Source organism: Schistocerca serialis, chromosome 3, assembly GCF_023864345.2.
Source record: "Schistocerca serialis cubense isolate TAMUIC-IGC-003099 chromosome 3, iqSchSeri2.2, whole genome shotgun sequence".
Lineage (NCBI taxonomy): Eukaryota > Metazoa > Arthropoda > Insecta > Orthoptera > Acrididae > Schistocerca > Schistocerca serialis.
In genome coordinates, this window is record NC_064640.1 from 225,060,021 (window position 1) to 225,072,655 (window position 12,635).

Genomic DNA, 12,635 nt, shown 5'->3' on the forward strand with positions numbered 1-12,635 from the left:
CCACGTGCGAGTGTTAGCTCACAGTAATGACTCAGTCAAAGCATTAAACAGCACAGTTGCTTCAGATCCCAGCCAACCACTTATTCTATTACTAATTATCTCTAAGACAATTTCCTAATTATGGGATGTGCTGCTAGCTTGTAATCTAGGTCGTTTTCTTGCACAGGTTGTAACTTTTTTTCTCACATAACTCACTATTTATTTTATGTTGCTGCTGCTCATTTGTATGTACAACAACACAGTTTAGCAATGTCTTAGCTGATGCAATAATGAAAGAATATGTATGGGCTCACAAGTTTAAAACAACGGTGGACTGGTACAAGACAACGTTGTTTGTGGTTGGTGCACTTTATACATACGTGTACTCACTTGAGGCTTAACAGACCGCTGCACTCCCTTGCACTGACTATGTTATTTTAATGAAAGGGGCACAAAATATGTGCATCACCAACTGGGAACTGACTTAAGTGTATTACTTCTCATGCATAAATACATCACTCATTCTGCAAAATTGTGACTGATTGAAGTGTTTTTCTTATAGTTACAATTCTAAACACCCATGAATGAAAAGTGAGAATTATGTATCTAATGGTAAATTACCACTGACCATTTATATAAACAGACATATTCTCATAAAAAGCGAACCATAATATCACCTGATCCCTGAGTTACTATTTGATATACTGTAGTGGAAACATCTGCAACTCTTACCTACAAGCAATATGGGCAGGTCTGCCAACATACATTACTGTATGATCTCCCTACATTTTCAAAACACAATCAAATTATTGATGGAAGCAAAATTGTTGCAGGACAATGTTAGACTGAACATAGTGCTGAATATAATGATCAAATCTCGAGAGTTCTAAGGAAAATCAAATGGTATTAACCACACAGCAGGAGTACTTTATGAAGGAAAAAAAAGGTAATAAATTTTTTTGGCAGAGCACATCTAGGAAGAGAGCAATGACATCTAGGGTTCTATGACTGTGGGAAAACAATAACGAGAAAAGCATGCAAGTGCTATATGTGTATATGTCTGACAGTACAAATGTTTCTGTATGTATAGAGTTCTCTTTCAGAACTGAATAAGAGTAAATAGCTTTTTTATCTTTTACATCACTGGCCTAGGTCATCTGCATTTGTTGCAGCCATATAGTTACATGAGAAATTATGCAAAAACAACAATAGACTATTGTGAAACTAACAACACTAAGAAGACCAAAGACTGAACACACTATAAATTAAATTCAAAGTTCAAAGTTGACATAAACTCACCGGAAGAACAAATGCATTTTTATCATCAATGCTGTTGATGACAATGAGAGACCAGTTTGTGTGTTTAACTTTGTCAATATCCATATTGCTTTCCAGAATATGCATTGCCACTTTAGCCACCTCTCTGTAAACTGGATGGGAGGCTGGTAAGACACATCCTTGAAACTTACTTAGCATCTGTGATTGTAGAGAATATTTGTTAGAACAATAATTAAAATAAAAGAGAAGAAATAAACAAATGAATTCATGTTCTAAAATATTTTGTACATATTTGTCCAAAACACAAAAGATACCTTTCTTAACCTAATGTCTAAAAACAGGATTCAGTGCTAAACCAGCAAGATTACACATAAGTGACACTAATTTCAATTCCTCCAGTTTTTCTTTTCTTCAGTAGTAAGTCTCTACTAGCATTACCTTTCAGAACCAATGGTTTGGATGCTGTAAGTGTATACTCTTTCCCACACTTGAAGCATGGTTAGCATTCAAATACCATAAAAGTTTCACTAAGGCTTTTGATTACCACACTGAAATTCTGGAAATCATTTCTGTAAGCAGCAGATAAAGGGACTGTAATCAGGGTGCATCAATTCAGTGTGACAAGCAGACTGACACATTAAAGCAAGGCAGACAGAGACAAACTCAGATCTTTGCTTTTCATGGTTAATTATATCTCTCACACAAGGTGTTAAGTTTTAATCTGTCACGTAGTTCAACTCAGTATGAATTTCTCAGTTTAGCTCCCTTGTAAATATGCCAGTGAAAGGTTGAAATAAATGGAAGTATACTTTGAAATATTTCCATTTTCCTGCAAATTGTTTGTGATCACAAAATTCACTTCCACATGAAGGAACATGCATATGTTCAAAATAATTCCAAGACTCAGAGAAAATATTTGTGTCGTTATGGCATATCAAGTTAACAGTGATACTGCAACTCCATTTAATCTTTTAGGCTACACACTGACTATATTTTGTAATATGTAACTATGCAATACCTGGTATATGGGGGAAGTCCCATACCTGTATTTGCATTTGTGTCTATCTACATTCACACTCCACAAGTCATTATATGTTGTATGACACAAGGCACCATACATCCATATTATTTTCCCATCCTATTCAATTCACAGTTGCTGTGTGGCAGAAGTGACTAGTTAAATGCCTATGAATGTCCAAAGCTCCTTATTTTTACTGTAGTGATCCATATGTGGTGTGTATTTTACAGATTCAAAATAAACCCATTACTTCAAAACTTGAGTTAACTATGTTTATAATAATAACTGCCACATAAAATTTACAGTATCTATAACATAACACAATTCACTCTTCTATGATGATATATTTGTTTGGGCACCCAACACTTAGGTCTACAACACCCAAACTAAAATGTTATTAGTTTAGTTAAAAATAATAAAATGCTTAAAACTTTGATTGAAATAAGAATTAAAATTCTGTGAAAAAAATTGTATGTATGCACATGTAACATCACTGCTCGTATTTACATTAATACAGGAGAAAATCCGAACGAAAATAAATATAATATTATAGCAGATAAATATGGTTCATTGATCACTAGATTAAACCTTCCATCTGTACATTTAGGCTGGAGTCCACACAGCACACAAAATTTTAAAAGCTGTACCCGAACCATCTTTTCATCCATTAAATTGGAGGACAGGTCCCCAACTAAGTTTACTCCCGGGCTCTTTCCATACCATACCACAAACCCAAGAGCCTGGGGTATCCTCTAGCAAATTATGAGGGTACACTTAAAAACTCAAAAGTCCAATTTAGAGGCATGTCACAGTGATTCATATGGCTGCAGTGACTGGAATGATATACACCATGCCTAGATGGTACGTTCCAGCAATCACTGTAGTTGCTCCTCATCTCCTCCAACTTCACCTCCCAAAGCAACATCGCTCTTTGAATCATCAGTGAAACGGTAACCTGCAGGGAAACAGCACATTATGCTACACAGTTTCCTGCAAGCCTCCTTTGCCACCACATCTTCTCATTCATTCCCCCTGATAACCATACAACCTATTATGAGTAGAATGATACATACTTTCACTATTGCTAAAAAATGAGGAAAAAGCCTCACATAATTTGTGTCATTCTCTCTTTTGATTAAATCTGTTGTATTGGATGCAGGGCACAAGTGGATATGGAGTAGATGAGGAACTTCTTACTTTGATAACTCCACATTTGCTCTAATACCTAGTATCACACCAAGTTTTGCACTGAAGACGGTATTTTCATTCTGATTAAGGAGATATGGTCAGGGTAAACAATTGAACAGCCTTGCTTTGAATCACCAGTTCATATTACTGTCGACCTGTGACATTTATCTGAAATATTATAAATTACATTAAGAGCATGGTCTTTTCCAGGCTCTGTTAAATCTACAATAATTCTGTCTCTTACAAGAAATCAAGGCGACATGATCCAATACTGGTGTAAAATGCCAATACGAGACATTCATTTGAAATAGGCCGTCCGAAAAGTCCTGATTGCTCACTGATGTTTATTAAAAAAAGCATTTCACTGGTGGCTGTGGCTTGGATGAAATTATATACGCCCAGTACATCATGACAAGTCGCCACCTCAAGTGCTGGCTCATTGATTTCAGAGGAGTAGAAAGGAACAGGGCTCATCCTAAAAGCCCAACTGACCAGTCATACTCTCTCATGGTACACCACATCTACTATTCTTTAATCGAAATAGGCCAACCAACCCACAGACTGAACGGTCCAACAAACCTGTAGATTATGTACCTATAATCAATACCGCAATAACAGTTGCACACAAAGGCTCTGTAAAAGAACAGAAAGGTCAATCTGCTTCCTGTGACTATAGAATTTAAAAGTCTAAAGAGTATTGAAGACCTATGCTTTGATATTCCCATTCCAAGTGGTGTATATCTCGATAATTACAGCATTCTGCCCACACTTTTTTCAATTTCTGCTTCTGCTTCTTCTCCTTCTGTGTTAGTTTCTTGCTAATTCATTTTTAACTTTATTTTAACAGTTAACTCTCTTTCATCACATAAATAAACTTTCACTTATGACCACAGCTGTTTTGCGCCCTAAAAACCATAATATAATATACACCTTTTACATCCCCCCACGCCCCCAAAACCATCCCACAACATTTTTGAGTGATGATTCTTCTCTAGAAATCTGGCAAGTTACATATAATTTAAGAGCAACATTTTGACAAACTTCTTACTTGTCATCTTCAAGTGAGGTAAGTTCACTACAAGATGAGAAGTAAGGAACTAGTTAAAATGTTGCTATAAAACAAACATACTACTCACCGGCTTTCCTGAGAAAAATTCATCAGAGTAAACCTGAATTCACATATACTGAAGAGCTAAAGAAACTGGTACACCTGCCCAATATCATGCAGGACCCCCGTGGACATGCAGAAGTGCCCCAATATGATGTGGTGGTATGGAGCAGACAAATGTCTGAAGTAGTGCTGGAGGGAACTGACACCATGAATCCTGCAGGGCTGTCCATAAATCTGTAAGAGTATAATGGGGTGGAGATCTCTTCTGAACAGCATGTTGCAAGGCATCCCAGATATGCTCAATAATTTTCATGTCTGGGGAGTTAGGTGGACAGCGGAAACGTTTAAACTCACGAGTTCCTGAAGCCACTTTATAGCAATTCTGGACGTGTGGGGTGTCACATTGTCCTGCTGGAATTGCCCAACTCTGTTGGAATGCACAACTGACATGAATGAATGCAGGTGATCAGACAGAATGCTTACGTATGTGTCACCTGTCAGTGTCGTATCTAGATTTATCAGGGGTCCCATATCACTCCAACTGCACATACCCCATACAATTCACAGAGCCTCCACCAGCTTGAACAATCCCTTGCTGACATGCAGGGTCCATGGATTCATGAGGTAGTCTCCACATCCGTACACGTCCATCCGCTCTATACCATTTGAAGCTAGACTTGTCCGACCAGGTAACATGTTTGCAGTCATCAACAGTCCAATATCGGTGTTGACAGGCCCATGTCAGGTGTAAAGCTTTGTGTGGTGTAGTCATCAAGGGTATATGAGTGGGCATTTGGCTCCAAAAAACCCATAGTGATGATGTTTCACTGAATGGTTTGCATGCTGACAATTGTTGATGGCCCAGCATTGAAATCTGCAGCAATTTGCATAAAGGTTGCACATCTGTCATGTTGAAAGCTTCTCTTCAGTCATCATTGGTCCTCTTCTTGCAGTATCTTTTTCCGAACACGGCTATGTCAGAGATTTGATGTTTTACCGGATTCCTGATATTCACGGTACACTCGTGAAATGGTTGTATGGCAAAATTCCCACTTCATTGCTACCTTGGAGATGATGTGTCCCATTGCTCGTATGCCGACTATAACACCATGTTTAAACTCACATAAATTTTGATAACCTGCCACTATAGCAGCACTAACCGATTTAACAACTGTGCCAGACACTTCTTGTCTTATATAGATGTCGCCAATGCACTGCTGTATTCTGCCTGTTTACATATCTCTGTATTTGAATATGCATGCCTACACCAGTTTCTTTGATGCTTCAGTGTACAATACACAACAACACTGTATAGTAAAATGAAGAAAATTAGCTCATACAACTAGAACACCACAACAATAAAATGACAAAGCCTTTACACTCACACTAAATATGCTGTAAATGTGAAATTTGTTTGCTGTGGCAGCTCCTAACTCATTAATGGTTCAGTTATCTTTAACTAACATTTGTTGCTGCTTTCTCCCACATTTTTACACAAATATTTCTTCATTGTGTGCCGAGTAAAACTGTGAGGGACGGGAAAAACCCACCGTGGTACAACAACAAAGTTAGGAAACTACTGCGAAAGCAAAGAGAGCTCCACTCCAAGTTTAAACGCAGCCAAAACCTCTCAGACAAACAGAAGCTAAACGATGTCAAAGTTAGCGTAAGGAGGGCTATGCGTGAAGCGTTCATTGAATTCGAAAGTAAAATTCTATGTACCGACTTGACAGAAAATCCTAGGAAGTTCTGGTCTTACGTTAAATCAGTAAGTGGCTCGAAACAGCATATCCAGACACTACGGGATGATGATGGCATTGAAACAGAGGATGACACGCATAAAGCTGAAATACTAAACACCTTTTTCCAAAGCTGTTTCACAAAGGAAGACCGCACTGCAGTTCCTTCTCTAAATCCTCGCACAAACGAAAAAATGGCTGACATCGAAATAAGTGTCCAAGGAATAGAAAAGCAACTGGAATCACTCAATAGAGGAAAGTCCACTGGACCTGACGGGATACCAATTCGATTCTACACAGAGTACGCGAAAGAACTTGCCCCCCTTCTAACAGCCGTGTACCGCAAGTCTCTAGAGGAACGGAGGGTTCCAAATGATTGGAAAAGAGCACAGATAGTCCCAGTCTTCAAGAAGGGTCGTCGAGCAGATGCGCAAAACTATAGACCTATATCTCTTACGTCGATCTCTTGTAGAATTTTAGAACATGTTTTTTGCTCGCGTATCATGTCATTTCTGGAAACCCAGAATCTACTATGTAGGAATCAACATGGATTCCGGAAACAGCGATCGTGTGAGACCCAACTCGCCTTATTTGTTCATGAGACCCAGAAAATATTAGATACAGGCTCCCAGGTAGATGCTATTTTTCTTGACTTCCGGAAGGCGTTCGATACAGTTCCGCACTGTCGCCTGATAAACAAAGTAAGAGCCTACGGAATATCAGACCAGCTGTGTGGCTGGATTGAAGAGTTTTTAGCAAACAGAACACAGCATGTTGTTATCAATGGAGAGACGTCTACAGACGTTAAAGTAACCTCTGGCGTGCCACAGGGGAGTGTTATGGGACCATTGCTTTTCACAATATATATAAATGACTTAGTAGATAGTGTCGGAAGTTCCATGCGGCTTTTCGCGGATGATGCTGTAGTATACTGAGAAGTTGCTGCATTAGAAAATTGTAGCGAAATACAGGAAGATCTGCAGCGGATAGGCACTTGGTGCAGGGAGTGGCAACTGACCCTTAACATAGACAAATGTAATGTATTGCGAATACATAGAAAGAAGGATCCTTTATTGTATGATTATATGATAGCGGAACAAACACTGGTAGCAGTTACTTCTGTAAAATATCTGGGAGTATGCGTACGGAACGATTTGAAGTGGAATGATCATATAAAATTAATTGTTGGTAAGGCGGGTACCAGGTTGAGATTCATTGGGAGAGTGCTTAGAAAATGTAGTCCATCAACAAAGGAGGTGGCTTACAAAACACTCGTTCGACCTATACTTGAGTATTGCTCATCAGTGTGGGATCCGTACCAGGTCGGGTTGACGGAGGAGATAGAGAAGATCCAAAGAAGAGCGGCGCGTTTCGTCACAGGGTTATTTGGTAACCGTGATAGCGTTACGGAGATGTTTAACAAACTCAAGTGGCAGACTCTGCAAGAGAGGCGCTCTGCATCGCGGTGTAGCTTGCTCGCCAGGTTTCGAGAGGGTGCGTTTCTGGATGAGGTATCGAATATATTGCTTCCCCCTACTTATACTTCCCGAGGAGATCACGAATGTAAAATTAGAGAGATTAGAGCGCGCACGGAGGCTTTCAGACAGTCGTTCTTCCCGCGAACCATACGCGACTGGAACAGGAAAGGGAGGTAATGACAGTGGCACGTAAAGTGCCCTCCGCCACACACCGTTGGGTGGCTTGCGGAGTATCAATGTAGATGTAGATGTAGATGTAGCAGCTGAATTTGTTAAATGTCAGATTAGTAATTTAAGTTCCTATTATTGCTTACAACTACAAGTTTTCCGTATCATCTAAATTGATTTTCACCCCTCAAGATACAATACAGGAAAATGGTCAAATTGCTCTGTGCCTCAGCTTTCACCTAAAACTGACCAGACCAACTCAGTATCTAAACAGCAATGTCGCAAATAGGAAAACATGGAGTAATTATCAAAACAAACAGGGTCTTGCCTAATTAAGCACTTACATGATCAAACAAACCTTACGAGTAAAGCAAGAACTCTTACAGAAGGACAAGAAACCATGTCCATGGACTCAATAGCAAATCTGGTTTCTTTTTTGTTTGTGTATTTTGTTTTCAATTACAGTAATTTATAGGCTAAGGAAACACAGTCATATCCATTCAGAAACAGTAAAGGGCTTTCGTTATTTATCTGCAGTTATTTATAGTGACAGCAACCCTTAATCATAAAAGAAACTAATTAAAGGCAATGAAATGAAATGAATAGATTAATGGGGACGAAATCAGTAAAGATGTGATGGCATGAAGTAGTATCAGTGGAAACTGTGCAGATATGGTGAACCAGAACTGTAGTAAACCTATAGTAACAACTGAAAACTTGGAACAGACTGGAAATCAGATCCAAATTTTCTACTTATTGTTAGATCAGCTTAATCATTTAGCTATCCGAGTACACCTCCAAGCCTGACTCAAACCTTCATTGTCACTAATCTTTCCGTCTACAATTTCTCAACACTGGATGTGTGCTCAGAGTCCCACTGGTTAAGGCAACTCCTTGTGATAAGTGGGGAATCTAGGTTTGTGTCGTAACCCTATAGATACAAGTGCCTCCACAGTTGGCCCAGGCAGATCACCTCACAACTTAGACAGACACCGCAGTGAGTGCTGTGCCGTGTGCACAACAGGCTAATATAAGCCCAGGGCCCTGGCCCTCAACCTCACTTATGTTTACTTGATTTTTGTATGCTCATCTAAAAGACTGTATACTGATGTGTTCTGTAGTTACGAGACTTTGCACTGTTCTATATATCATTAGTGTTGTCGTGGATCTCTTCATGTGGAAGCCTCATAAAACTTAGTTGGTGTTTCTGCTGATATTTCGTCTGTACAACATTGCAGCATACTTGGCAGTGAGTGCTGTTTTCTACTCCATGTGTTTCACTTCTTTGGTTCGATATACAGTCAATATGTCAGTGGAAGAAGTTCTTCAACCTCCTGTTGAACAACAATGAACTCTCACCAACCAGCAGCAGGCCCTCACCATGCCAATAAACAATGTGGCAGCCTTGTTGATACACCAGAGTCCAGCGCTGTTGATGCAACCTCCACCATTTCCGACATATCATGGTTTTGTGGAAGACTGGGACAAATATGAACAATGCCTTCAGCAACACTTTCAAGCTTTTGGAGTCACCGAGCTCAACTTTTGTAAGGCACCTTCTGTGTTTGTTAGCTCCTCTTCAGGAACCTGCCAGTCTCTCTTTTGATGAAATGGTTCAAATGGCTCTGAGCACTATGGGACTTAACTGCTGTGGTCATCAGTCCCCTAGAACTTAGAACTACTTAAACCTAACTAACCTAAGGACATCACACACATCCATGCCTGAGGCAGGATTTGAACCTGCGACCGTAGCGGTCACGCAGTTCCAGACTGTAGCGCCTAGAACCGCTCGGCCACTCCGGTCGGCATGAAATGTGTCAGTTGCTCTCTAATTATCATTCCAAATGTTCTCATGTTATTGTTGCTTGCATTGAGTTCTACCATTGCCAAAAGCAGCCACAACAGTTGTACAGAGTTTTGGCAGCAGAACTTCATGGGCTTAGGTGTCATTGCCAGTTTATTACTGTGGCCCATCGGCACTCATATGCTGATTCAGTGGTTCATGATGCTGTAATACACCTGGCCCCTGATAGGGAAGCTTGTGAACATGTTTTACAATGTGAAAATCCCTCTCTCACAGAGGTTCTGAATGTTGCTAATTCCTTTGAAGTATCTAGGACAGCAGGAAATCAGACAAAAGCATGGTGTTAAGTAGCTATCATTGCTTTCTCTCCTCTTCGGCTGTTGTTGGTTAGTTCACAGGCGAGAGAGACAACTATGTGGTGGCCATGCACCTGCAGCCTCCATGCCACATGGGGCAGTGCTGTGCTAAGCAGTGGAAGCAGCAGCAGCAGCAGCAGCATCAGCATCACAACAGCGGCCGCATGATTCTCTTCTGTCGTGCCCTTATTATTCAGTTCAACATGACCAGGCCACATGCCCAAGGTATTGGGCGATATGCAACCACTGTATAAAAAAGGGGCAACTCTCAACCTTCTTCACCAGACATAAACATTGTTATGAACAGTATTTGCCAAGTGATGGTAGCCCCAAACAAACACTGTATTGAAGTACATATAATGGACAAGATGTTAAAAATGGAAGTGGACATGGGTGCAGTAGTGACTTTGTTAAATTCTCAAACCTATGTGGATCTTGGATGACCAGCATTGTCGCCTGTCTCTAGTTGGTTGGTGAGTTACTACAACAAATACCCCTATTGGGACAGTTTTCTACTTCAATGGTGTACAAAGCAGTTGTTTGGCCTTTGACCTTTCTAATAATGGCTGATACCTACACTGAAAACTTATTTTGGTTAGACACCACCAAAATTTTTGGGTTCTCTATTACTGGCAAAGTGCATCTGGTATCAGATAAAGTTTGGTACCCACAATTGGACATGCTCTGCTCAAAATATTCCTCCCTGTTCTCAGAAAGTTGAAGATGTGCCACTGATTTCAAGGCTCACATCACAACAAAACCAACAGCATGTCCTCACCCTTTTTTTTTCATGCTTACTCAGTCCCAGTAGCTTTACAGGAGCAAGTCAAACTGGAACTACATTGATTTATGTCTCTGGGCATTATCACACCTGTCTCCTCTAGTGAACAGTCTACTCCATTGGTAATTGTCAAAAACCTACTCGCAACCTTAGGCTCTGTGGTGATTTTAAAGTTTCTGTAAATTCACAGTCTACTATTCATACTTATACATTACCCCGTCTGAATGAACTAGCACATATTTCCGAAGGCCAATATTTTTCCAAAATAAACTTGTCACAAGTCTACTAACACCCATCTGTGGATGTTGATTCCAAACATGTATGTGCTGTGAATACCCCATTCAAAATGGCTACCACAGTTGCCATTTTCCAACAATTTTTGGAGCAACTCACAGCCTCCATTCTAGAGTGCATTAACTACCTCGAAGATATTGTGGTCCCTGGTGCCTCACTAGATGAACATTTGTGGAAACTTCATGTGTTGTTCACGGTGCGACAGGCAGCCAGTTTGAAAAGTAACTTGGACAAATTATAATTTTTTCACCCTCTATCATCTATCTCAGTTTTGAAGTATCTTGTGCTGGAGTCAAGCCTTTATGCCATGCCATGCCATGCATGTCAGTGTCATTATTGCTTTCACGTATCCTACAAATGTCAAAGAGTTGCAAGCTTTTGTCAGGAATACTATATACTACCATAAATTTCTTCCTGGTGTGACCACATTGGCCCAGCCACTTCATGCTCTCTTACATAAAGATGTTCCTTTCCACTATTCACCTGCCTGCATGCATGCATGCTTTTACCCTATTAAGGTCCAAATTACAGTCAGCATCTTGCTTCGTTACCTTCCAACCAGATCAACATCTCATTCTGGACACAGACATATCCCGGTATGGCCTCGGGGCCATTCTTGCACACAAATATGTGGCCAGTTCTGAATGCCCAATAGCAAATGCTTCCAAAACTCTGAATCAGATGCAACAGCAATACTCACAGATAGCAAATCAGGACCTTGCTATTGCATCTGCATTCCAAAAATGTCATGTTTTCCTATTTAGTTCTAAGTTTCATTTGGTTACTGGCCATAAACCTGTGGTTTCTCTTTTCACTCATTTGGCATCTTTACCGGACAATGCAGCCCATCACTCACAATGCTGGGCTCTGTTTTTGTTGGCTCTGTTTTTGTCATGCTGTAAGTATGAGATTCAATTCCAACCCACAATGCAAAACACAAATGCAAATGCTCTCTCTTGATTGCCAGTTACCTCTGATCCAGCATTTGTTCAGGATGAACTGTTGTGTTTCCATTTAGAAGTTAAAGCCCAAAACACCGCAGATGGTCTTCCCATTACCAGTTCTCAGATTTCAGTGCCTGTCACGGCCAATCCTGTTTTACGTCAGGTTGTTGAATTTTTTCACCATGGCTGGTCAGATAAATCACCGAGCCAAGTGTCAGACTCTTTGTATATTTATTATGCTCTAAAACACCTCTCAACTGGTTACTGAAGAGTCAGTACCCAATGTTGTGATCCCGTCCGCGTCGTGGCTGGACATTATGCTGCTTCTCCACCTGAACCATTGTGGTGTTTTTCGTACAAAATTGCTGGCCCACCACCACACGTTTTGGCTGGGTCTTGACAATAAGATCATGTGCGTTATGACAGCCTGCCTGCATTGCGCCACTTGTCAAGCACCACCATGGGCCTCTCTTTCCCTGTGGCCTACCCCAAAGAGT

At 40.4% G+C, this 12,635-nt stretch overlaps 1 protein-coding gene across 1 annotated transcript in view; it reads right to left on the reverse strand.

Moving 5' to 3' along the window:
- Positions 1–12,635, reverse strand: part of LOC126469959 (metalloendopeptidase OMA1, mitochondrial-like) — a 126,011-nt gene that overhangs the window by 54,300 nt on the left and 59,076 nt on the right. The window contains exon 4 of the mRNA XM_050097373.1: positions 1,279–1,455. Within this exon, the coding sequence (XP_049953330.1) occupies positions 1,279–1,455 (177 nt within the window). The remainder of the gene's footprint in view (positions 1–1,278; positions 1,456–12,635) is intronic.